Below are 27,956 nucleotides of genomic sequence, written 5' to 3' on the forward strand. Positions count from 1 at the left end.
ATCATAAGCTCTACTACAAAGCAGTCATCATCAAAACAATCTGTACTGGTTAAAAAATTAGCCAAATGTTCAACAAAACTAAAGACTCCAGGTTAATGGGGTAAGGATTCATTATTGGAAAAGGGGGGAGGGGGTTGGGAAGGAAGCAATGATAGAATTGCAAAGTAATCTGACAAAAATAAAATCTAAACCAAAAATCTCAGACCATATACACCAAGATAAGCTCCAAATGGATAAATAAAGAATTTTTGTATAAATAAATGCAATGCAACCAAGATTAGAAAGGAAACAGATAAACTGGGAGGTAATGGGTTGGGGCATGGATAAGTAAGTTTCTACAATAAGTTTCTCTGATAAAATTATCTTGTAAATTCAAATTTATACGAATAAGAGCCATTCTCCCCAATTGATAAATGGTCAAAGAACATGAAGATAATCCTCAAATGAAAAAATCTAGGGTATCCATAGTCATATGAAAAACAATGTTCTAGATAACTAAAAATTAGATAAATGCAAATTGAAGCAAGTTATAAGCTTACAATTCACAGTCAAGTGCAAAGTTGGAAGAAAGAAAAATTACAAATGTTACAGGGACTACAGAAAAACAGACACGTTGATACACTATTGGTGGTACTGTAAAAAGTATAACCATTATGGAAAGTAGTTTGTAACTATGCCCTCAAAGTTACTGATACGTGCATATCCTTTGACCCAACAATACTATTAAACCCATGCTCTAACAGGATCAAAGAAAGAAGGAAAGGTCCTATATATACAAAAATATTTATAGCAGCTAAGGGAGTGTCCATCAATTTAGAAAAGGTTTAACAAATTATGTTTTAAGAATGCAATGAAATGATGATATGCTGTAAGAAATGAAAAAAGAAACAGTTTCAGAAAAACCTGGGAACACTTAAACGGACAGATACAGAATAAAATGAGAAGAACCAGGGAAAAAAATTATACTGTATCATCCACAATGTGAAAACAATTCTGAAAGACTTAAGAATTCTAAGCAATGCAATGATTGGTTATAATTCCATCAGACTGAAGAAGGTAGCTACCACGTCCTGACAGAGAGATAATAGACTATCACGTAGAATAAAACATACATTTTTGAACATGGCCAACTTGGGAATTTGTTTTGCTTGATAATGCTTATTTGTTACAAAAGCTATGTTTTTCCTTTTTGTTTCAGTAGGAGGAAGAAAAGGTTGGTGAGAGAAAAAAGTGCTATTTGACTTGAAAAAGTAAAATTTAATTTAAAAAAAACTGCCTACTGCCCAGATCTCAAAATGAATTTGGATATATACTCAATAGATCATACTGAATGCTATGCATATCTGGGCCAAAAACTATAGATGATTCCATATCAAAAGGAAGGAGGGCAATAGGCTCAATTGCTTTTGAGAAATTGGAAAGCTCTTTAACACCAAGCTTTCCATGAAAGCAAAGGCCCTTCTTTCCAATACTAATGTTTTACCAGTGTTGCCCTGTGATTTCAAGATCTAGATCACTGAAAAAAAAAACCCAACTTATGATAGTTATCACACAGAAAAATTACTGAGAGTTATGTGGTAGGTATCAGCAGGCTATAGCATTTAACCACCAAGGAACTCTGGAAAAAAAGTAAAGAATGTCATCAAAGAATTACATGACACAAAGAGAAGATGAGCTGTTCACACAGCAAGAACAAAGGATGAAAGAATGGATAGCGAGAGTGCTCCACCTATGCCTTTGTGATGTCCGGAAGAGGGGAGGGAGGACTCCAGCACACTGGCCAGTGTGGTGGATTTTCAGAAGAACATGAACAAGAGTTGCACAGGACAGGCAACTGCAAGCCTGTGATTTTCATCTGTGGAGGGGATTCCCATATTGGTGAGATCACATATTTATTTGACTATGCTGTTACAAGGAGAGCCTCATATTTGGTGGTGATGTTGTAGGGATAGAGGGATAATATATCCAAAAATGACTATGAATGAAATAGGGCAACAGGCACATTTACAAAACACAAAGGTCAAACAGGTGCTTTTAATATGCAGAAAGTTTTGAAAGGTTAAAATGCACTAAGCATCTTGAAACAGACTGCATGTTGTCTGAAGTTCATCCAGACATCTATATTTAAACTTACAATCTCAGCTTCTGTGCAGCTGATGTTTCTGAGCAAACTTGTGCTCTCTCTCCCTCTAGGGACCAATTCTCCTTCTTCCTGGGTTTGCCCTGAAGGAGTCAAAATGGAAATTGTTCATTGGACATCAAGTGCTGGTTCTTGAAATTAGGTTTTCCTCAACTAACTGGAAAGCGAGCCCACTTCTTATATGACTCCCAAGTCCCTAAGGCCCGCTCCACCTAAAACTAGATTAATTTGCAAATTGGCATGTCGATACCCTTCCTGAAAGTATAAAAGCTTCATTCTTCCATTCTTCTTCGCCACCAGTTTTGACCTGGCTTCTTCTTCACTGTATGAAGGTTCCTATCTCAATCAGGTAAATGACTCCTCTTTTCTTCCCTTAGTTTTCTTTTCTTGGTGCCCTTCCCTCTCTACAGTTGAATGCAAACAGGGCTGCTTTTCTGCCTGTGTTCCCCCCATTAAATGAGGTCCTGACCATAAGTGGAGATCTCTTATACTTAAAACTAAAAACTCTTATACTTAAAACTAAAACTTGCCTATTCTTCCATTATAACCAACCCACAACCATACTTTTTACTGGGAGGCTAAATTTCCTTCTCTTAAAGAGGCAGTATGGTGTTACAGAAAGAAGAGGGTGTAGAGTCAGAGGACATGAGTTTGAATAATGGTTCCAACAGTTACTTTCTGGTGTGGGACATTAAACGAGTCAGTTAATCTCTGAGTATCATATTCTAGTTCTACCAAATGACGATGTTGAATGAGATGGCTATAATCTCACCTTCTGCAAGAAGCCTTTCCCATTCTTCCTCAGTGCCATCCCTCTGGTGATTGGCTCCAATCTATTCTGTGCATAGCTAGTCTAATGCAGTTGTCTGTACGTTGTCACCTGCGTTAGACTGTAAGCGCCTTGAGAACACAGACTGTCTTTTACCTTTCTTTGTGTCCTAGTGTTTAGCTAAGTGTTTGACATACACTAAGTGGTTCTTATTGATTGACTGGTTTTTAAGATTCTTCTAGTTCTAAATCCTATGAACTTTCTGAAATCTCTCTCTCCCTAATGGAAGCAAGATAACCTCTTCTATCTCATGATTTATGTCCACTCAGTGAGAGAGGAGCACAAAAATGGAAATAGGGAGTAGCTTATATTCCTCTAGTGTTCCCCCTCTTGAACATGATGATGCTTCTTTCCTATGCTTCAAACACAATTGATTTTATTAGGATTTTAGTACTCACAAGCTGCAGGGCAGTGCTCCCCCAAATTTTCTTAATCATACACAGTTATATCAGCAAAATATTTTTTGAGGAAATATACTCAAAACACATAAATTAATTTTAAATCATATATATGTCCTAATTACCAATATGTTATACATTTGAAACAAAAATGAAAAACTAAAATTTTTAGATGAAAATGAAATTTAAAAAATAATTTCAATTTTACTTATTAACAGCATCAAAATTTTTCACACTAAAAAAGATAATAATTTCATAAAATGAATATATGTAATAATGTGATATAGCAATTACAGATTCTGGTTCAAAGTTTTAATGGCTGTCATAGCTGAAATGGGAAGGATTTACAGATTATAGTTTCCTACTAAAGACTTATTTTTAAAGGTAATATAGTGGTTGGTAGGGAGAAAACCATTGTTTTTATTCTCCATATCATACCCCCTAAATTAAAAAAAAAAGTAACTTAATCCTTTAAAGTACCACTTTCCTATAAGAAGCTTTTCTAGATTTCCCCTGGTGTTAATACTCCATCTCTAACCTCTCCACCCACAAAATTAGAAAGTAAAACTGAAGCATCTATCTATCTCTTTATATCCCCTTCTTTACTATGCACAGGGTTTGCCTGTGTTCATATATCCAGAAATAACGGGGGAGGGACACATGATCGCAAATATAACGGAAATTAAGTGAAGGCACGAAGAGAATCAATCTATATATTCAATGCTAGCACATCTTAGTTTCTTCTTTAATGTTAAAAACTAATCCGAAATAGAAATTCTATTTTATTCCCACACCCACATGGCTCATATCTCATGCCCTTTAGTGTCCTGGAGACCACCAGTTTATGAGTTAGCACAAAACACGCTGCCCTAGCTAATGCTGAGAAGTTCTTCAATCCTTTAGTCTTTTACAGTCATTTTTAGCTAAAATGGATCTTTGTCCTCTTCCCCAAGTAAAGTCCAGGGAATTGCTTTGCTTTTGTCTTTGAAGCTAAGGTACCTGACACATAATAAAAAATGTGCTGAATTGAAGCCTGGGCAGAGTGGGCGAAGGGAGGAAGAGAGTGCTGAGTGATCAAGACAGTACATACCCAAGGAAGTCGTGGTTTTCACAATGTAGTTTATATATCCAGAAACTTCACAAGCCCTTCCTTCTACCCTCGAATCAGAAACAACTCCTTAGAATCTTGCAACTACAAATCAACTTTGTGCGTATGCTTTCTAGTCAGAGGGCTTAGTGGACCAAACAACATCAAGCCAGAGTGAAATATATGTGGAGTCAATCCCCTCTAGATCAGACCAGGAAACCACTACTCTAGATCCAACCTCTTTCTTCAACCCCTGAGGCAGGCAGAGATGGATACAAACAATACTGCTTAAGAAGCAGCCAGGGGGTGGCCAGGTAGTGCAGCAAGTAAGAGCATGGGCCCCAGTGTCTGGATGACCTGGGGATCAAATCTGGGCTCAGACACTTAGCACCCACCCAGAAACACCTGGCCATGTAACCTTGAGCAAGTTACTTAACCCCAATTGCTTAGGCACGGCCAGGTGGCTCAGTGAGTAAGAGCTCCGGCCCCATTGTTGGGATGACCTGGGGACTGAATCTGGGCTCAAATACTTAGCACCACACCCAGAAATAACTGGCCATGTAACCTTGAACAAGTTACTTAACCCCAAGAAGCAGCCAGGCCAGGTTTATGAAATTAATTGAACCATTTGAACAAAGTGAATATGGAATTTAATCAGTATAAAAAGCTTACTACTTATAGCCCAAATGAGCCCCATCTAAACACGTTCAACTCCCTCTGTGAACTACCAAGGATTTCCCAGGCATTACATTTCTCCTCCCAGTTTTCAAAGCCACTGAGAGGGAAAAGAGGGTTAATAAGTCACATGACCATCAGACAAAGGGAGATTAAGCAAGGGCACCAGTGTCAATTCACATATTCAATGTTAATGAACTTTAATTTTTTTTCAACATTAAAAAAAAACAGAATTTCTAATACTGACTTCACATATTCCTATGACATATCTTGTATATACACCATGGGGTCTATACACTCTGCTTGGGAAACCACAAGGTTGAAAAATCGGTATGAACCATGCTGTCCCAGACCATGGTGGGAAATTTTGCCAACCTTGTTTTGTACCATTAGTTTTGCTAGCATGTTAAAAAATGTGGAAATATCATTAGAAATCAACAAATACAAATTGTGAATCACAAAGTATGACTCCTTACCTGCATCCCTTATAAACTCTAAAGACATTATGTTGATGTGCTTTCCAAATCTATTTTGCAACTCTTCAGTCTTTCAAATTTGTGTGCATTAACTTAAGAGCAATATAATACTATCTTTTTCAAGATAAAATAAACTTAGATATTGAAAGGTACCTGGCATACACTCACCAAACATAGAGTCTTCTCCAAGCTCTGTCCCATATCGCAGCATAGAGTCTCCTAATAACCCTTCAGGCTGTGGGTATCCTGAAGTTCCCAACTGCCCTGTGATCTTGGACATAGTATTCTGCATTCCTAGCTTCATTCTGTATGCTTAAAAATATGGTCATTTGTAATTCTTTAAAGTTACAAAGGCAGAATGCATGACAAAAGCAAATACAGTTACAGTGTCACACTGGAAGGCAACTTTATGACTTGGGTACATCAACAGATGAAAAAATGGGCAAAAGCTCACCTAAATGAAGGTATTTCTATCAATTCAAGCTATATAATTTTGGATTTTTGACTAAGCTAAAGGTTAAGCAAGTATGTTTATAAAAGGGCAGAAAATAGCTTTATAAAGAACACCAAACATATTGAAGGCTCAAACTAGTAACAACTGGTAAGCTTCAATATATATCCCCTCCTAACTCCCATCCTCTAAAACAAAACAAAACAAAAAAATCTTGAAAATGTAGTGCTAATGCTATGTAACAATCAAAGCTAGCAGCTAAGTCCCATGGACAGAAAGGGTTTTTTCCTGCTGACATTAAAATTAGATAAATTTAACTCAGTAATACCACATGATTTCACTAAGTACCCACCAGCATATAATTTCCTTTTTTTTTTTTTTGGAGGGGGGAGAGGGCAATTGGGGTTAAGTGACTTGCCCAAGGTCACACAGCTAGCTTGTGTTAAGTGTCTGAGGTCAAATTTGAACTCAGGTACTCCTGACTCCAGGGCTGGTGCTCTATTCATTTTATCACCTAGCCACCCCCATATAATTTCCTTTTAAAGAAAAAATTTTAAACTAAAATTGCAAAATCACTTGAAAGTGAATAATGTTCCATTACACACCACATCCAAGCAGCAGACATAGTTATCCTTTCACCTTTCTCTCCTTTTACCTCATACCTCTGTGGACCTGAACACTAAAGTAGAAAAATAAAGCAATGTTCTTTTGTTCCTAGTGAACGTAGGAGAATACAGCTGAGAAAATGTTTTAATGCAAAAAAAAAACAAAAAAGGAAAGTGACCATGTTGAAATATATATAGTATATGTCAAATTTCTTGCCTTCACAGAGATGGGGAAGGGAGAGAGGGAGGGAGAAAATTTGGAATATAATTTTTAATAAACTGTCAGAAGTTATTTTTACATGTAATTGGAAAAAATAATTTTTTAAAAAAAGAAAAAGTAAGGGATCAAAACCAAAAACAAGAAGTGACTATACAACAGTATGTCCTGTCATAGATTTTAAGACTTGGGTAAGCTTTGCAACTTCCTAGAACCTTTGTGCTGACTGATATCAAAACATTGTGCTTTTGGTCTTTTTTCAGGTGTCAGAGGCAAGATACTGGAGCTCAAGGCCCTGCATAAGTCCTAGTCTGATTTGTCATCATCATGAAAACAAAGAATATTTATTGAACACCTAATCCACAGTGGCCGTGGTGTCTGGCATTAGCAATGAAGTTATAGTTTCTACCCCAAGGTGGAGCTGGAGATTGCAAAGGTAGCAAGCTTAGAACACTGTGTGTGTATGTGTGTGTGTGTATGTACACATGCTGACACATGTATGAATGTGTGTGTAATGGAAACCAGTCTTGTAAATTTAAGAGTGTCTCTTCCCCCCTCTTCCAATATACATACACAATTAAAAATACAATAATAAGTAGTTAAAATTAGGAAATCAGAAGAAAAGGTCATTGTAGGCTGGGATGGTAAGAAGGCTTCAATGGACTAAACTGGAATATAACTAAGTCACAAAAAAAGGATGGAGCTTAAAATACATGAAAAGGATACAGAAGAACATTTTAGAAAGGGAGAACAGTGTAAGTAAAAGTATGGAGAATGGAATGCATAGAAGTGGGGGGTGGGGGGTTTTAAGGGCTGACTAATACAGTTAGAACAAAGGATTTAACATATAAAAGTAGTCAGAGATAAATTTGGAAATCTAGACTGGAAGTCTGAACTCTAATTTGTCTTTTATCCTGTCAGAGGCCTGATGGAAGTTTTTAAGGAAAAAAACATGTTAGGAAAGTTATTCAAAGTCTAGTAAAGAGATAAACTATAGGTAGAAAAACAACCTACAGGTTGGCTAGGTGGCACAGTGAGTAAAGCGCTAGACCCAGAGTCAGGAGGACCTGAGTTCGGTTCCGGGATCAGACACTTAACACCCACACAAAAAAACTAGCCATGTAACCTTGGGCAAGTTACTTAACCCCAATTGCCCTCCAAAAGGCAAAAAAGAAAAAAAAGAAAAATAACCTATGAAACTGCTGCAGATGTCCAGGTGAGAGGTGACAAGGACATGGATATATCAACCTTCAGAGCAGCAACCCTAGGACACAAATTATTGGTAAAAGAAACTTATTGCAAGTGATGTTATTTAATGGCACCTCACTTGACCAAAAATGATTTATATCTAAAAAAATCTCACCTATACAGAACACAGGTGAAAGCCAGGAAACAAAGAAAAAAGGCTTTAACAAACATAGGAAGGGGGGGACAGAGTCAAGATGGCGGACCTCCAAGGTCCAAGGACCTCCAAGCCCCGCCACATGAGCCAGAGGTTTTAGCCCCAGGGAAGGTCTGACCAGCCACTGGCCAGAGGGATTCCAGATCAGCAGCAGCTGTAGCCATTTTCAGAATTGTCAACACAAAGATGCTAAGGATAAAGTCAGAGGTCAGTGCAGTCTGGACTTTGGGACCTAGTAAGTGGGAGTGTATCGGCTTTTGCCCCCTGGGTGAGAAGCCACTGAGATGTCTAGCACAGCCAGCCAGCGCCATGTGGCAGCTTCAGCTCCTGGCCTTCAGAGTGTGGGGGGACCAAGCAACCAGTCTGAGGGATAATCACTCTTGCTCTGACCTGCTTGGATCTGGATTGCGGTCTAGGATGATGGTCCTGGGGTGTGTGTCCAGCTTGCCAGAGCATGTGGAGGCCTCAAAGAGGGCACCCATCTAATACCTCCGGCAGCTGAGAAAACCCCAGCGTTTGGGATGAAAGCTTCCTTGTCTGGTGGCAGAGTCCTGCTGTGGCAAAAAGCCCAGGGGCCAAGTGTCTCTTGCCCTCAGTAGGGGCGACATGATCAGGCAAAGGAAACAAAGCAGACAGAAGATTCCAACATTAGAATCCTATTTGGGGGACAAAAAGGAGCAAAGCAGGGAACAGGAAGAAGACAGTGAAGTCAGAACCCTGCACCAAAAGCTTCAAAGGAAAATATGAGCTGGTTACAGGCCATAGAGGACCTTAAGAAGCAGATAAGAGAAGTGGAGGAAAAATTGGGAAGAGAAATGAGAATGATACAAGAAAATTACGAAATGAGAGTCAACAGCCTGACTGAGGAAAATAACACCTTAAAAAACAGACTAACTTAATTGACAAAAGAGGCTCAAAAAGGCGATCAGGAGAAGAATGCTGTAAAAAGCCAAATTTGCCAGATGGAAAAAGAATCTCAAAAGCTCAATGAGGAGAATCATTGCTTCAGAATTAGATTGGAGCAAATGGAAGCTAATGACTTTATGAGAAATCAAGATGCTGTTAAACAGACCCAAACAAATGAAAGAACAGAAGGCAATGTGAAATATCTCATGGGAAAAACCACTGACCTGGAAAACAGATCCAGGAGAGAGAATTTAAAAATTATTGGACTACCTGAAAGCCATGATCAAAGTAAGAACCTAGAAATCATCCTCCAGGAAGTTCTCAAAGAAAACTGCCCTGATGTTTTAGAACCAGAGGGTAAAATAGAGGTTGAAAGAATCCACCAATCACCTCCTGAAAAAGATCCCCAAAAGAAAACTCCTAGGAATATTATAACCAGGTTCCGGAATTCCCAGATTAAGGAAAGAATATTACAAGCAGCCAGGAAGAAACAATTTGAATATTGTGGAAACGCAATCAGGATAACACAGGATCTGGCAGCTTCTACACTGAAGGATGGAAGGGCTTGGAATATGATATTCCGGAGGTCAAAGAAGCTGGGATTAAAACCAAGAATCACCTACCCAGCAAAACTGACTATCATGTTTCAGGGGAAAATATGGTCATTCAGTGGAATAGAGGACTTGCAAGCATTCTTGATGAAAAAAAACAGAGTTGAATAGAAAATCTGACATTCAGATACAAGAAGCAAGAGAAGCATGAGAAGGTAAACAGGGAAAAGAAATAATAAAGAACTTATCAAAGTTGAACTATTAATATTCCTACATGGAAAAACAATATTTGTAACTGATGAAACTTTTCTCAGTATGAAAATAGTTGAAGGGAATATATATATATATACATATATATATAATATACATATATATATGAGGGCATATGGGCATATGAATACAAATGTGAATGTGTGTATATATGTTTACAGGTATACATAGATAGAAGGCACAGGACCAATTTAATAGAAGGGATGATACTTAAAAGGTTAAATTAAGAGGTGATAGAGGAATATCCTGAGAGGAGATGGGGAGAGACAGAATGGAGTAAACTATCTCATATAGAAGAGGCAAGGGAAAATGGTTACAATGGAGGAGAAGACTAGGAGGGCAAGGGGGAATGGGTCAACGTTTTTCTCATTGAATTTGGCTTGGGGAGGGAATGAAATGCACACTAAGTGGGGTGTCTCACCCTGCAGGAAAATGGGGGGAGGGGGATGACAGGGGGAATGATGGAAGGGAGGGCAGGCTGGGGGGGAGGGAAGTTGCAAGCACCCACTTTTGAAAAGGGACGGGATCAAAGTAGAGAAAAGAACAAGTGGGAGGTGGGATAGGAGGGAGGGAAATATAGTCAGTCTTTTACAATATATCTACTATGTTATTGTTTTGCATTAGCTACACATGTACAACCTATACTGAACTGCTTATCTTCCCAGTAAGGGTGGGTGACAAGGGAGGATGGGAATCAATCTGGAATTCAAGGTTTTAAAATCAAATGTTTAAATATATATACTATTATTAATACTATTTTGCATGTAATTGGGAAATAAGATATACAGGCACTTGGGCATGGAGATCCACCATACCCTATTGGAAAAGTCGAAAGGGGTATTGGAGAGAATATGGCAGAGAGCAGATTGGAGGAGGGGATGTCCTGTGGGACAGCTATTTTGGTGTCGGTGGGTAGGGGAAAGATGGGGAAAAAATTTGTAACTCAAAATCTGGCAGAAATGAATGATGTAAATCAGAAGTTAATAAAGCATTTGAAAAATGATAAAACAAACAAACATAGGAAGATCATATCACTATATTATATTACTAACTCATGAACTTAAGTAAAGGAGTTCATTTAAGGCAAGAAAATATCCTCAGACCTTTATTCAATTGGTTTACTCTTACTTTGGAATATTCTAAATAAAATTAGTTATTTGTCTTGCCAAGTAGCAATTCCTTAAAGCCTCAATCATGGATATAAACCTCTTGCCACGTGAGTCTTTATCACTTCAGACTCCCACCTTTGGCACAGGACTTCAGCAAATGCAGCTCATAGACAAGAAACAAGACAGAATAAAGAGCTTTTATCCTCTCTTTAAAATCTTTCAATAAAAACACCTTTACTTCATTGTGCTATAACACTCTATTTGGCAGAGAAGTCAAAGAATTTCTATTGAAATGAGGATGCAAAATTTACCTTGGCATCTGCCAAGTTTCTCATCTGACTAACATTCTCTGAAATTACTCTGCATGAAGAGAGTTCATTTTCTAAACTTTTTATCAAATACTTGGAACACAAAATGCCATGCTTAGGAAACCTCAGCAAAGAAAGGCCATACAATAAGTACATTGCAAAGAGCACTCAGTATAGAGTTCAAAGACCTAGGTTCAAACCCTGACCCTCCCATTAGCTACCTGTTTGACCTTAGGCAAGACTTCAGTCTCTTAATCCATAAAATGATAAGAATGAACTAGGTGACCTCTAAAGTGCTTTCCAGCTCTCAATCTGTAATGCACTCATGATGTACTGATTAAAAAAAAAGTCTATAACATTCTTTGATGTTAGATGAAATGTTACATGTCAAGATATTTCCTAACTTTACCTGGATTTGGCTGAAGATACTCGGTGCATTTTGTAAGAAGATCTATAATTGCTTTATTGGTTACTTCTGTTTTCTGAAAGAGAAATTTTACAAGATGTAAATGACATAAAATCAAAACAATTCATATAACATCAAACTTGAAAAGCAATGTTCAATGATGAAACACTAATAGAAACGGCATGATGTTTTAATTTAAACAAAGATTTTTCCTGTGATTGGGAAGTGCCAATATTTTATCATTTGCAGTCTTCCAGTATGTCTGGATAGGTTTTAAATTAAAATGAACGCTAATTGACTTTTTTTTTTTAGAATCTTTACAGAACAAAGCCCTTGTTTCTCAGAAACATGGGTGCCTAACTTAAAACCAAGCCTGATAGCTGTGTGCCTAACCTTTAGGGATTCCCAAGTGTAGTACAGTATAGCTCAGCAGGTTAGGGACTAGAGTTTTCATTCTCTCATTCATTAGTTATTCAGCCATCAAACCACAAATTTACTATGACTATGGCATCACACTAGAGACAGGATTACAAAGGCAAGAACAAAAAACAAAACACTGTTACCATTCACTTGCTAATTGAACTTGGTCCTTCACACCTATAAGAAGGTATTTATAATGACCCACATGATGGCAGCACCATATTTCATTATTCAGGATGGAGTAGTAATAAGAGCTGAGTTAATCTAGGTTGAGGCCAGAAAAAAAAAAATTATCAAAGGGCACAAATTACCAGGTAAAACCTCTAATCTTTCTTTAATGCTGGCATTCCTGAGTAGGCTTTCTCTAACCTCACGTAGCACTGAGAATTTTCGGCCAAAGTATTTCCTGTTGCGTATGTAAATTTAATTGAATGTAGGTAGCAGAAAACAAGTTGCCCTGCCTCACATCTCCCTCTCCTCTCTAATCCATTCTCCAAAGCAGTATTTCTAAAGCATGTGTCTGACCACATCATTCTCTTCCTCTAAAAGCTCTAAATAAATATCCTATTTATCTAGTTAATCTCTCTCTCTCTCTCTCTCTCTCTCTCTCTCTCTCTCTCTCTCTCTTTCTCTCTCCCTCTCCCTCTTTCCCTCTCTCCCTCTCTCATATGCTGTTAATATTATACATTACATGCAGTGTGGGCCAATCAAACTAACCTTGTTGCTCTATCTCATAAATAACATCTCCTAAAATCTCCTATTTCGAAATCTCTTATTTATGAGCTTTTGCACACAATTCATCTCCCAACACTGAAATGCTCTTCCTCCTTACCACTACCTTTTAGAATATCTCTAGATCCCCTCAGTATTCAGTTCAGATGTCACTTCTAAAACAAAGCTTTTCCTGACTTTTCTAACTGCTTGTCCTCTTCCCACAAAAGCTAAAATTGTATATATTTTAGTATGTGTATACCTAGACACAAAATACATATACAAGTTTTTATCTTTGTTATTTTGTCCCCTAATAAAGTATAAACTACTTGGGGGAAAGAATTTCTCACTTGTTTTTATATCTACAGCACTAACTATAGTACATGAAATATAGTAAATAACTAATAAATGCTTATTGATTATGTTCATATAACATGCCTAAATTTTGCCTCAAGTGGCCCAGGGAGGTTCTTTTGTAGAAGGTAATCTCCTAGACAGCAAGAACTACTTAACATGTGTATCTGGGTCAGGAGCCTAACATAGGGATTGGCACAGAGTAGGCACTTAAATGCTTGCTGATTAACAATTAGGAACAGCCTTATACTACGTGGTATAAATTAAGAAGTGCCAAAAAGCTGGACTTACAAATATCCAGCAGGGTCACTAATTTGAATTAATCATCTGGGTCAGCCAAGTGTTTCAAATTAAAACAGGGAAAAACCCCTTTACGAATAAAAGTATGCAAATTCTAACAATGCTAGTAAACATGACTATGCAATATGAAATAAGGAAAATCTCCATGTATTCCTGCCATTAAAAAAATCCTAAATTGTAGGTATTTGAGGGATATGATTTTATTATAATTCAATTCACTTCAGGTACAAAAGACCAATTTTCATATAAATATAAATAAATGAGTTAAAAACTCAAGAAAGTTTTCTAGCAGTCAGCAGCAAGACTAAATGAAAAGAGCACGAGGCTGAGAGAAACAGGACACAGGTCATAAAAATCATCTCTACCACTGTCTAACAGAATGACACTAGACAAGTTATTCTGAACTTCTCTGAGCCAAAATTTCCTCATCCATAAAATGGGACTGACTAAAAACACGTGACCTTCTTTGACTTTATTTTGTCTAGAACCAGGCCTCCAAATCACTTCCAAACCAGGCTGATGCCCTGTCTCTTCCAGCTGACCCCCAATCTTTTATGGCTCCTGTATGTGTTGTTTTCTTCCTTTAAAATGCAGAGTACTATCTTGTTTTCTTGTCTTTGTGTTCCTGGTGCTTAGAACAAGCACAGTGTCTGGCACATAGCAAATGCTTACTAAATTACTCTTCTTCAATTCACTCATTCATTCACAGTGTTGTATAGAGGATGGAATAAAATACAGAACAAGAGAACAATTTGTTTAAAAACAGGAAGTACTAAATAAATTGGGGGAGGGGAATACTGGGATAAAATAGCAGAGTAAAGAGGGACTCACCTGAGCTTCTCAAATTCCCCTCTAAATATCTTTTTTTTTTTTTGTATTTTTAAGCAATCGGGGTTAAGTAACTTGCTCAAGGTTACACGGCCAGTTATTTCTGGGTGTGGTGCTGAGTGTCCGAGCCCGGATTTGATCCAGGTCATCCTGACACTGGAGCCAGTGCTCTTACTTGCTGAGCCACCTGGCCACTCCTAAGCAATTGGGGTTAAGTAACTTGCTCAAGGTTACACGGCCAGGTGTTTCTGGGTGGGTGCTAAGTGTCTGAGCCCGGGATTCGATCTCCAGGTCTTCTCAACACTGGAGCCGGTGCTCTTACTTGCTGTGCTACCTGGCCGCCCCTCCCCTCTAAATATCTTTAAAATAATGCCTCAAATCAAACTGCAGCATGGCAGAACCAAGGAAAGGTCGGGGTGCAACAAAGTTCTTGCCCAAGACAACTTAGAAGGTTGGTAGGAAAGGTCTTTCTTAGCAGTGTGGTAGTCAGGCCTGGAGCACAGCGCAGTGCAGGTCATGCCCTGGCAAGCCAGCAGCCTGCCTTAGTGGCAGCGCGTTAGAGGACTGCAGCAGCTCTCAACCCTCAGACAGTAACTGGGGGGCAGGGGATGTCAGACAACAGGTCAGAGGAGATTACAGGAGACTTTTTTGCTGCTTCTGGGGGCAGGACCCTATTGTATTGTCGTAAATAAGGTGGATTTTAGTGTGTAACATGAATTTTTGTTATTCTTTCTTAGAGTTCAGTTTCCTAAGATCCATGGCCATAACAATCTTTATTTCCCAGACTCATGATTTGTAAACATCTCCACCACACTTGTGCAAAATTATATAATGACAAATAATATAAACATTTGTGCTTAAATTGTAAATATCCACTGTAACTGGACAATGAGATAAAACGGTGAGATAATAAAAACTTGCGAGGCCACCGTTAGCAATATGCCTTCTTTGTCTGTTGCCCTATAAAGCAGGTGGGCACTGGTCAGTGAGTGGGGAGCCCTTAGGGTTGAATGTACAAGCTAGAGTGCTATGCATGCCTTAACTGGTCCCCATCAAAGCTTGGGGGTTTGCCTCAACCCACCCCCATTAAGGCTTGAAGGAATTTAGGGGAGTACACAAGCAGGAATGCTGTATCTGTCCCAAATCACCCCACTGAGACATAGGGATGGTCGCCCCACATTGCCTGCCCCTGCAAGAAGGGTGATTAGGGAATGCCGTAGGAGTTGGTGCTCCCAATCAACAGGAAATCCTCTTGTGAAAAGACTAGACTAGAATAAGGTTATTAACCCCTCTGAAGCTGTCTTCCTCTCTGACCAAATGAAGAGGGAACCTTTGCTATCAGTCCTCCTGTATGCTAAATGTTCATCTGTCAAAGTTGCCCACGTATGGTTCTGTATTGTAGTGTGAAGGTGAGGAGGACAGTCAGGAGTGTACATAGAGGACGTAGGTGTGAGTTGATTATGACAGGATAATTTAAAAAATAAAATAAAATTAAGGAGTGAGAGAGATGCACTGGGAAAAGGGGGAAGAGAGAGACAGAATGGAGTGAATTATTTTATATAAAAGAGGCACTAAAGGAAGAACTTTTACAATGCAGGGGAAGATGGGAGGGGGTGGAGGTGGTAGTAATACTTAAACCTTACTCTTCTTGAAATTGGCTCAAAGAAGGAATAGCATACACACTCAGTTAAGTATAGAAATCTATCTTGCCCTGTAGGAAATATGAGGGGAGGAAGTTACAAGAAGTGAGTAGGGGAGATTTTTATAGAAGAGAGGTCAGATTAGGGGAGGCAGTAGTCAAAATCAAAATGGATTTTTGAGGAGGGAGAGGGTAAAAGGAGAAGAGAGAAAGATTAATGGGAAAAATAGGATGGAGAGAAATACACAGTTCCATATCATAACTATGAATGGGAATGAGATGAGCTCACTCATAAAATGAAAGCAGATTAAAACCAGAATCCAATAATATGTTGTTTATAAGAAACATACTTCAAACACACATACACATACAGAGAATAAAGGTGAGGGGCTAGAACTATTAAAATTCAAAGAAAACCACTGAACTAATAAGTAAAACTAGGAACTGGTTTTATGAAAAACCAACAGAATAGATAATAAATAGGTTTAATTTGATTTTGTTAAAAGAAAACCAAATTACCAGCATCAAAAATGAAAAAGGTGAATTCACTAACATAGCAAATTAAAGCAAACATTGAGCTATTTTGCCCAATTACATGCCAAAAAATCTGAAAATCTAAGTGAAACAGATAAAATTTACAAAAATATAAATTGGCCAGATTCACAGAAGACAGAATACTTGAATAACCCTATCTTAGAAGAAATTGAACAAGCAATAAATGATTTCCCTAAAAAAAAAATTCCCAGGACTAACTGGATTCACATGTGAATCCTGCCAAACAACTGAAGTACAATTAATTCCAATACTACATAAACTATTTGGAAAAAAGAGGTAAATGAAGGAGTCTGACCAAATTACTTTTATGATACAAATATAAGGCTGATACCTAAAGTAGAAAGAACAAAAACAGAGAAAGAAAGACCAATTACCCTATGATGGAAATTTTTTCACTAAAATACTAGCAAAGAGATTACATCAACAAAGATTATACACTATGACCAGGTAAGATTTATGACAGAAATGCAGGGTGGTTCAATATTAGAAAAACTATCAGCATAATTAACCATTTAAATAACAAAACCAACAAAAATTATATGATTATTTCAATAGATGCAGGAAAAGCTTTTGACAAGTACAGCACTCATTCCTATTAAAAACATTAGAAAGCATAGGAATGGAGCTTTCAAATATTTTTGAAATATTTTTTAAAGTCTTTAAAATTACAAGCAGTATCTATCTAAAACTATCAGCAAGCATTATCTGTAATGGAGATAAGCTAGGAGCATTCCCAATAAGATCAGGGTGAAGCAACAATGCCCATTATCATCATTACTATTCAATATTGTACTAGAAATGCTATCTATGGCAATTAAGAGAAGAAAAACAAATTGAAGGAATTCGAACAGGCAATGAAGAAACAAAATTATCACTCTTTTCAGAAAATATGATGGCATACTTAGAAAATCCTAGAGAATCAACTAAAATACTACATGAAATAATTAACCACTTCAGCAAAGTAGCATATAGAATAAACTCACATTAAGTTATTGGCATTTCTATATAGTATATTACTAACAAAGTCTAGCAGGAAGAGATGGAAAGGGAAATTCCACTTAAAATAACTGCAGACAATATAAAGTACATGGGAGTCTACCTACCAAGACAGACCCAGGAACTACTTGAACACAATTACAAAACTTTTCAAACAAATAAAGTCAGATTTAAACAATTGAAAAATATTAATTGCTTATGGATAGGCCAGGCCAATATAATAAAAATGACAATTCTATCTAAATTAATTTACTTATTCAGTGCCATGCCAATTAAACCATCAAAAACGCATTTTATTGCATTAGGAAAAAAAATAATAAAATTTATCTGGAAGCTCCAAAGGTCAAGAATATCAAAGGAATTAATGAAAAAAATGTGAAGGAAGGTGGTCTAGTAATACCAGATTTCAAACTGACTACCATCAAAACAATCTGGTACCTGCTAAAAGGGCAATAAGGTGGCATAGTAGGGTAAGCACCAGGCCCAAAGGCAGGTAGATTCATCTTCCTGAATTCAAATCTGTCCTCAGACACTTACAGGTTATGTGACCCTGGGCAAGTCACTTAACTCTGCCTCAGTTTCCTCATCTGTAAAATGAGCTACAGACAGCAAACTTCTCCAGTATATTTGCCAGGAAAATCCCAAGTGGGATCATAAAGAGTTGGACGTGACTGAAAATGACTGAACCACAGAAACAAAATATGACAGTAAAGGAAAATGACAAATGTTGGAGAGGATGTGGAAAAACCAGGACACCACTGTACTGTTGGTGGAGTTGTGAATTGATCCAACCATTCTGAAGAGTAAAACTGTGCATACCCTTTGATCTAGCAATACCACTACAAGATTTGTGTCCTAAAAAGACCAAAAGAACCTACATGTATAAAAATACTTAGAGCAACATTTTTTGAGGTAGTAAAGAATTGTAAATTGAAGGGATGCCCATGAGTTGGGGAATGGCTGAAAGTTGATATAACTGACAGAATATTACTATGCTATAAGAAATCTTGAGCAGGATGTTTTTAGAAAAACCTGGAAAGATTTATATGAACTGAAGCAAAATGAAATGAGCAGAACCAGAACAATATACATAGTACCAACAATACTGTACAATGATCAACTGAGAATGACTTAGCTATTCTTAGCAAAAAAATAAACCAAGATAATTCTGAAGTAAGAGTCTTAGCTATCCACCTACAGAGGAAGAACTGATAGTATTTGAATGAGATGAAAACATACTTTTTTTTAACCTTATTTTTCTTGATGTTTTTGTCTGTTTTCCTTTGCAAACTGGCTAATATGGAAATATGTTTTGCCTGACTGAACATGTATAATCTATAGAAAATCTCTTGCCTTATCAAGAACAGGGGACGGGAGGGAGGGGAGAAAATTTGGAATTCAATTTTTAAAATGAATGTTTAAAAATTGTTTTTACATGTAGTTGAGGAAAAAAATTTAAATTAGCATACAACCAAAGTAGTACTTTAAGGATAATTTATAACTTTAAACATTTTCAGCAACAAAAGAGAAATGATTTTGACACATAACTTAAAAACTAGAAAAGTGACAGATTTTAGACCTCAATTAAATAGAAAGATACAAATCTTGAAAATCAAAAAGGAAATTAATAAAGTTTCAAGTAGAAAAGAGAAAGACTATTAATGAGATTAGGAGATATTTTTAAATAAAATAAACCATTAGCTAATCTGATTTTAAAAAAGAAAAATGAAAATCAAATTGCTATTATTAAAAATGAAAAAGGAGACTTCACAACAAAGGAAGAAATAAGAGATAGCATTTGAAATCATTTTGCCTAATTATGGCAATAAAACTGGCTCCTTAAATAAATGGAGGACTATTTACAAAAATAATTAAAAGAAGACAGAATAAGAAAGAGAATTTAAACAAACTAATGTAAGAAAAATAAACTGAACAGGCCATGAATGAACTCCCAAAGGGAGGAGGAAAGTTAAATATTTAAATACAGTAAGGAGAAGAGAGAAAAATAAAATAGAGGGGAAAAAAAAGCAAAAAAAAAAAAGAATGAGGCTTCAAGTAAAGCCAAGATAGTGTCTTTTGTTATATTTTTATATATACTTTTAAATTTTAAAGCCAAATCTTCTTTCCAGGGACTGGTTAGTTCCTTATATATTCTATTTCTATACATTGGGTTGCTGCCACCAGGTGAATGAAGGTGTGTTTAGAGAAGGCTTGACTCCCAAATTAAACTTACCCCAGGCATAAAAAACAGAATAGAGTTGCTCCAAAGGTCAAGAATCTCAAAGAAAATAATGGAAAAATGTGAAAAGTAAGGCAGTCTAGCAGCACCAGAATCAAACTTCATTACAAAGCAGTAATCATCAAAATAATCTGATGCTAGTTGAAAAATAAAAACATCAATCTCTGGACAAAATAGGTACAAAATATACAAATGCAAATGAACCTAGTAATCTAAACTCAAAGACCTCAGTTCCTGACTGGAAGAAGGCCTCAGTAATTGAAAAAAAGTGATGGGAAAACTGGAACATAGTCAGGAAGAAATTATATTTAGCCCAATACCTCACATTAAATACCAAGATAAATGGCGTCACGTAGAGTCAGATATGACTAAACCACAATTAGAGCAATGCAAGTTAAAGAAATTCTGAAGTACTACCTCACACCCATCAGACTGGCAAAATTCACCAAAAAAGAAAAACTACAAATGTTGGAGAGGTTATAAAAAAAAGGACATACTGATGTACTGTTGGTCATGGAAAGCAATGTCGACCTCTACTTCAAAAATTAACAAACTGAGTATGTCCTTTGACCCAGTGTCACCACTGTCGGCCCATGCCACACTAAGATCAAAACAGAAAAGAAGGTCCAATATGTACAAAAATGATAATCACAGTTCTTCTATGGTGGTAAAGACCTGTAAACTAAAGGGGTGCCCATCAACTGGGGAATGGGTAAACAAATTGCATTATATGAACATAATGGAATACTATTGCTGTCATAAGAAATGATAAAGGTGATTGTTTCAAAGAAACCTGAGATGACTTGTATGAACTGAGGTAGACTGAAGTGAGCAGAACCAGAATAATTCATACCAAGACAACATCATTATAAAAACGAACAACACTAAACAATTCTGATCAATGCAATGATCAGCCATGATCCCAGAGATCTGATGATGGAGAAGAATGTTACCCACTTTATCACAGTTGATAGATCAAATATGCAAAATAAGACAAATTTCTGGATATGGCCAATACGTGAATTTGTTCTTTTTTTGACTATCTTAAAGTATAAGAGTTTTGTTTTTCTTTCTTTTTTTTCTCCAAGAGAGATGGGAAAGTGGGAGGGAGAAAAATAAATGCTTATTAATTGAAAAATGCTGCTAAATTAAAAATAAAACAGAATTTAACTTCAAAAATTTTAAATATTTTATTCACAGATCAGGCATAATTGGAAAGACAAATTTTAGTCCCACTTTATTCTCTGATTTTTTTTTTGCCTGGGGTAAGTTTAATTTGCGAGTCAAGCCTTCTCTAAACAGATATCTCCATTCACCTGGTGGCAGCAACTCAATATATAGAAATGGCATATATAGGGAATTAACCAGTCTCCAAAAAGAAGGTTTGACTTTAAAATTCAACAATACTAAAAAAAAACTACAACAACAAAAGAAACACCATCTTGGCTCTACTCGTAGCCTCATTCTTCTTTCTTGTGTTTCTTTAGTTTTCTTCCTCCCCATTATATAAATAAATATAAGTATTTTTTGTTATTTTCATATTTATTTTATATATATTTATCATATATTTCATATTATATTTTCATATAAGTATTATCATAAAATTATTTAACTTTCAAATGCCAATTTCCCTTTTACTTCTGCAATTGCAAGCAACCCTAACCTGAGTCAAATTATGTTTCCAGGAAAAACCCTGCCCCTCCAACATCAAGAAAAACGTAAGCATCTGGGACAGGAGTTCTTGAACATTTTTTTCTGCCAAGAACCACCCACTCTTCCTTAGGCAATCTGGTGAAGCCTTTGGACACCTATTAAGAAGGTTTATTACAACATTCAAAAGTGAAAGAAATACTTTATTTTAGCTAGAGGTTAGTTGTAAATTCAAGGATCCCCTGAAATCTATCCACAGATCCCATGGATATCTTGAGGCTGAGTTCAGAATGAAATGTTCTAAAACACTAAGTAGATCTAGCTTCTTCTCTACCTGCATCAAGCTAAAGGGGAGATTCCACCATCTCCCCTGAGGGCTTCATAACCATCTGGGAAGCCAAGGGCCAGAGAGAAGGAAGTGCCTTATCTTATTTATATCTGTAATACCTAGCAATTATATAGTGCTTTGTGCTTTTCATGATACTTTCAAACAGTATCTCATTTGATTTCCCAGGACAACCTTTTGAAGTAGGTAAAGTATATATTATCATTCCCAATTTACATATGAGGAATTTAAATCTTAAGGAGCTTAAGTGATCTGCCCAGTTACATAGGCAGTAGCAGACTGAGACTGGTCTCCTGACTTCTCTATCAGTGTAGCACATACCCCAGAATTTAAAGCCAACTCCTTTTGTTCAGTAAAGATGGGGAGAAGCTATTTTGCACATATTAAATAATTTTTCATGTATCTAAAAACAGTAACTTGAAACCTCTTACCTTTAACTCTCTAAAATGCATAATTTGTTATTTTAACCTTTCCAAACAGATTCTATCTTTCTATATGATGCTCTTGGGATCATAGAAGGGAATTCAGAGGCTGGAGTCCAACCCCCTAATTTCACAGAGAAGGAAACTGAGGCACAGAGAAGTTAAGGGGACTTGTTCTGAGCCACACAGGTATTATCTGAAGCAGGATTAAGACTCATTTCTTCCCTAGTCGAAGGCCAGTCCTTTTTATCTATCATGCCACCTGGCTTCCTTTTTTTCATGGTTCTAGCCCAAATCTCCTTAAAGTCATCCAAAATCCTATATACCTTGAAGCCCCCAAATGTTTAGGACTGCGTGCCTGGAATCAATCCAAGGTTCAGTATTATGAAAAGATAAACTCTAGCTGAGTTCTGTAGCCCATGTTCTGGTTTAGACACTCTGGGATTCTCATTTGCTTTAGTGGCAGGAGACAGTTTTAGTGATAAATAAAATCTCTCAGCTCATAATATCAATCTTATCTAATTTGCACATGAAATTTTTTTTCTCACCCTTTGCATTTCTAGGAATTCTTCATCTAGTTTCGTTCTTTCTACTCGATTGATTTTTTCACTAAAGAACTGCAAAAACAAACAGAAAATAATTACATTATATAACATGTCATAACATTTTAATAGGTGGTAAAAACAACTTGTATTTTCAATTTGTCAATAAAAATCTATAATATTCAGTAGACAAAAGACAGAAGAATTCTTTTTCAGTAAAATGAAGCACAATCCTAAAAGAATGAAAGAAGGAAGAAGGAAAAGAAATAAACATTTATATGGTGCCTACTATGTGCCAGGCTCTGTGTCAAGTGGTTTTTAAAGATATTATCTCATTTGATCTCTACAACATTTCTGGAAGGTAGGTATTTATAACATCTCCATATTACAGTTGAGGAAATTGAGTCAAACAGAGGTAAAGTGACCTGTTCACAGTCATAACAGCTAGCAAGCATTTGAGAATGGATTTGAACTCAGGTCTTCCTGACTCCAAGCACAGTAATCTATCAACTACACCACCAGTTACCTCTAAAAAAAAGATGTCTCTGTAATTTCCTGGGATTAGAGGGGTTATTCATAAACATCCTAGGGCCTGCATAAAGTTGACTGCTGAAGCTAGTAACCCTGGTATAGTTTTTCAGCAGTTAGGTTCTTTCTTATTAGGTGCATAATTGCAAGTCTCTACCCTCCAACCTCAAACCCAGACTTCAGAAAGTTCTGTAAAGAAATATAATATCTGAAAGCAGAGCCACGATAGCAGAGTAAAGGCAGGGACTCACCGAGCTCTCCCCCAAACCTCTCCAAATACCTTTAAATAATGACTAAACAAATTCTAGAGTGGCAGAACCAACAAAAAGGTGGAGTGAAACAATCTTCCAGCCCAAGACAACTTAGAAGGTCAGCAGAAAAGGTCTGTTACACCAGGGTGAGAAAGACATGCAGTTCGGCAAAGGCCATGCCAGTGTAGACCTGGCATCAGCAAAACAGGAGCGGGCCTCAAGACAACTTAATCAGAGGCAGCAATGGTAGTTTCCAGACCTCTCAGACCACAGACACCAGAGACAATCAGAAGGTCAGAAAGGTCTGAGGCACCCAGGTGACAGTGAAACACAGGAAAGTACAGGCCTCAACAGCATGGCCCCAGATCCAGCAAACCAGGAGAAGGCATTAAGAGTGACTGAATCAGCAGCAGTTTCTTCAAGAGTTCTCAGCACAGGGAGTAAGGAGGTCAAACAAGTAGTCAGAAGGAGATTACAGGGGTCTCTTTGCTAGCACTGAAACACTGAGACACTGCTGCTTTGCCCATGCTCTGATCTGGGTCATAGTCCTGGGGCAAGAAGGAACAGTAGCACAACAAAGCTTGTGGCCACAGTGGGGCCAGGACCCTCCTCACAGTTCCAGGGCAGAAAAGAGTACTTGTGGTCATTCACAGACCACAGCACAGGCCAGGAAAGGAGTAAACAGCTCTCCTTAGATCATACCACTTTGGAAGAGCTGAAAACTTACAGGTCCCTAGAAGTACCTCTTAAAACAGCTGCACAAAAACTCTGAAGTTGGGACAGTACACCCTCCACCCTGGAAGCAGAGCCCTACTTTAACAAAGAGTTAAAAGTCAAGTAATAGACTGAGAAAATTAGCAAACAAAGGAAAAAATTCTGAACATAGTAAGTTACTATGGTGAAAAGGAAAATCAAAACACACACTCAGAAGAAGATAGCAAAGTCGAAGTTAAAGATAGCAAAGCTCCTACATCCAAAATAAGCAAAAGATGAATTGGTCTCAGGCCATGGACAAGCTCAAAAAGGTTGTTAAAAATCAAGTGAGAGGAAAATTAGGAAAAGAAATGAGTGATGCGAGAAAATCAAAGAAAACAAGTCAACAGCTTGGTAAAAAAAGACACAAAAACATACTGAAGAAAATATACTTTTAAAAAAATAGACCAAATGGAAAAGGAGGTACAAAAATTCACTGAAGAAAATAATTCCTTAAAAATTAGAGTGGAGCAAATGGAAGCTAATGACTTTGAGAAATCAAGAAACAATAAAACAAAACCAAAAGAATAAAAAAGAAAATGTGGAATATCTCACTGGAAAAACAACTGACCTAGAAAATATGAAAATAGATCCAGGAGAGAGCATTTGGAAATTACTGGACCACTTGAAAGCCATGATAAAAAAAAAATATAACCTAGACATCATCTTTCAAGAAATTATCAAGTAAAACTGTCCCAATAGTCTAGCCACCAGAAGGTTAAATACAAATTGAAAGAATACACCAATTACCTCCTGAAATATAACCCAAAAAGAAAACTCCCAGGAATATTATAGCCAAATTCCAGAGCTCCCAGGTCAAGGAGAAAATACTGTAAGCAGTCAGAAAGAAACAATTCAAGTATTGTGGAGCCACAGTCAAGATAACACAAGACTTAGCAGCTTCAACATTAAAGGATCGAGTAATATTCTGGAGGTCAAAGGAGCTAAGATTACAACCAAGAATGACCTATCCAGCAAAAGAAATATAATCCTTTGGGGGGGGGGAAATGGATATTCAATGAAATAGAGGACTTTCAAGCATTCTTGATAAAAAGACCAGAGCTGAATAGAAAACTTGACTTTCAAATACAAGATTCAAGAGAAGCATAAAAAAAGTAAACAGGAAAGGGAAATCATAAGGGGACTTAAAAAAGTTAAATTGCTTACATTCCTACATGGCAAGATGATACTTGTGACTCATAAGAATTTTCTCATTATTAGGACAGTTAGAAGGAGTGTATATATACATATATATATATATATATATATATACACACATAGGAAAAGGGTGTGAGTTGAATATGAAGGGGTGATATCTAAAAAAAATAAAATTAAGGGGTAAGAGCAATGTACTGTGAGAAAGGGAAAGGGAGAGGTAAAACAGGGTAAATTATCTCACATAAAAAAAAGATAAGAAAAAGCTCTTATAGTGGAGGGGAAGAGACAGAGTAACATACATATCAACTGGGTATAGAAATCCATCTTACCTTAGGGGAAAGTAGGAAGGGAAGAGAATAAGAGAAGGAGGGGGTATCATAGAAGGGAGAGCAGACTGGGGGTGGTAGTCAAAAGCAAAACACTTTGGCAGAGGGACAAGGTGAAAGGAGAGAAAAAATAGAATCAACCAAGGGGAGGGGGGAAGAAGGAATAGGATAGAGGGAAATACAGCTAGCAATTGTACCTGTGAAAAAAAATTGAATCAAGTTTCTCTGATAAAGGTCTTATTTCTCAAACACATAGAGAATTGAGTCAAATTTATAAGAGTAATTCCCCAACTGATCAAAAGACATAAACAGTTTTCAGATAAAGTAATCAAAGCTATCTATAGCCATATGAAAAAATGTTCTAACTTACTATTGATTGGAGAAATGCAACTTAAAACAATTCTGAAGTACTACTTCCTATTAGATTGGCTACTAGGACAGAAAAGGAAAATGACCAATGTTGAAGTAGGTGTGGGAAAAATGAGACTTTAATACACTGTTGGTGGAGTTGGGTTCTGGGCTTTCTCTCTGGCTGTCCCCCATTCTAGGAAGGGTCTTCCTCTTCCATTCCAACTACTGACTTCCTTAACTTCCTCTAAGTCCCAACTAAAATCCTGCCTTCTCCAGGAAGCCTTCCCCACACTCTCTTAATTCCAGTGTTTCCCTCTTTTAATTAATTTCTATTCATCCTGTATATCGCTTGCTTTGTATATGTTTCTCTGCATGTTGTATCTCCCATTATATTGTAATTTCTTGGAGAACAAGAAGCTTTTACTTTTTTTTTGTATCCATAGCACTTAGCACAGTACCTGGCATACAGCAGGCACTTTAGAAATGTGTACTGATTGACTGACTCAAATGAAGGAACTGGGAATACTTAAATTGAAGAAGAGAAGACTTATAGTGGACCTAGGAGTAAACTTCAACCTTCTGAAAGACTTTCATGTGGGGGAGGGAAGTGGACTTCTGATGAAAGTAGGAATAAGAGAAATGGGTGGAAGCTTTAAAGATACAAATGGAAGGAAAAACTTTACAACTTTACAAAGCTTTACAACAAATTGGGGCGGGGGGGGGGCTTTTAGAGGCAATGGGTTTCCCTTCAGTGGTCTTCAATCAGAAAATGGATGACCACTTGTTTGGGATTGCTGAAGAAGGTAGCAGGTGGCCTTTGAAGTCTCTTTGAGTTCTGCAATTCTGTGATTGTGCACTTGTCATGAATTCTGTGTATTTTTGTGCCTTTAATATTGCTGTATGTGACCGTAAGCTCCGTATTAGAATTGTTTTAGCTAAACTTAATATATTACACAGGACTTTGTACTTATTAGGTATTTAATATACATTTATTAAATTGAAATAAATAAAATGGATAAGAAAATTATAAGTAAGGCATTGTCTGGTGCTATTAATTAACTTTCTGAGGGTCTAAAGAACCGATGAAACTCTATTCACAACATCTTTTGAGCAATTCTAAGCATCCACATATATATTACAGACCAGCTGAAATCTGAAAGAGAAGAATTAGGTAGGAGGATGAAAAAGAGAAAGAAGAGGAAAGAAAAACAGCAACATGCATAGCACTTTACAAAGTGTTTTACAGGTATTATCTCATTTTATCTTCACAACAACCATAAGAGGTAGGTGTTATTATTAGCCCCACTTTACAGATCAGGAAATTAAGGCAAATAGGTTAAGTGATTTGCCCAAGGTTACATAGCTATTAAATGCCTGAGGCCATTTTTGAGCTCAAGTATTCTTGATGCCAGATTAAGCATTCTATCCACTGCACAGCCTAGTTGGTTCACTTAGAATATTGGTCATTACATTTTTGATTAAATGAAATGTTAAATACTAATAAGGCTATTAGGACAAAACCTCAGACAAAATTAAGCTAAAACTATCCTCCAACTTATCAGGTTCAAATTCTGCCTCCTGCCAAAGACATCATAGAAACACAAATTTCCACTTAATAAATGGACAAGTAATTTTAAGATAGCACACAGTTCCTCAGTAATTTCTTCACTTCCTGCAGGTTCTGGGTTCTTCCCCACCTGGGATCCAGTAACTCTTTCCAGTCTAAAATACCTGATCAAAACAGTTTGGAAAAGACA

At 37.0% G+C, this 27,956-nt stretch overlaps 1 protein-coding gene across 7 annotated transcripts in view; it reads right to left on the reverse strand.

Annotated features, from left to right (window-relative positions):
- The window catches only part of SH3GL3 (SH3 domain containing GRB2 like 3, endophilin A3), a 138,243-nt gene that overhangs the window by 25,393 nt on the left and 84,894 nt on the right, over nucleotides 1-27,956 (reverse strand). For 2 of the 7 annotated variants that reach the window (XM_069098702.1, XM_069098704.1), the window contains exons 2-4: nucleotides 22,839-22,907; nucleotides 11,834-11,906; nucleotides 5,774-5,917 (exon numbers count right to left, since the gene is read on the reverse strand). In XM_069098702.1, the coding sequence (XP_068954803.1) occupies nucleotides 5,774-5,917; nucleotides 11,834-11,906; nucleotides 22,839-22,907 (286 nt within the window). The remainder of the gene's footprint in view (nucleotides 1-5,773; nucleotides 5,918-11,833; nucleotides 11,907-22,838; nucleotides 22,908-27,956) is intronic. The other 5 variants (XM_069098706.1, XM_069098707.1, XM_069098703.1 and 2 more) reach the window with 3 other exon arrangements.

This window comes from Petaurus breviceps, unplaced genomic scaffold (genome assembly GCF_028583685.1).
Source record: "Petaurus breviceps papuanus isolate PSGF00001 unplaced genomic scaffold, PetGlider_PUasm1.0 37, whole genome shotgun sequence".
In the NCBI taxonomy this organism is placed as follows: domain Eukaryota; kingdom Metazoa; phylum Chordata; class Mammalia; order Diprotodontia; family Petauridae; genus Petaurus; species Petaurus breviceps.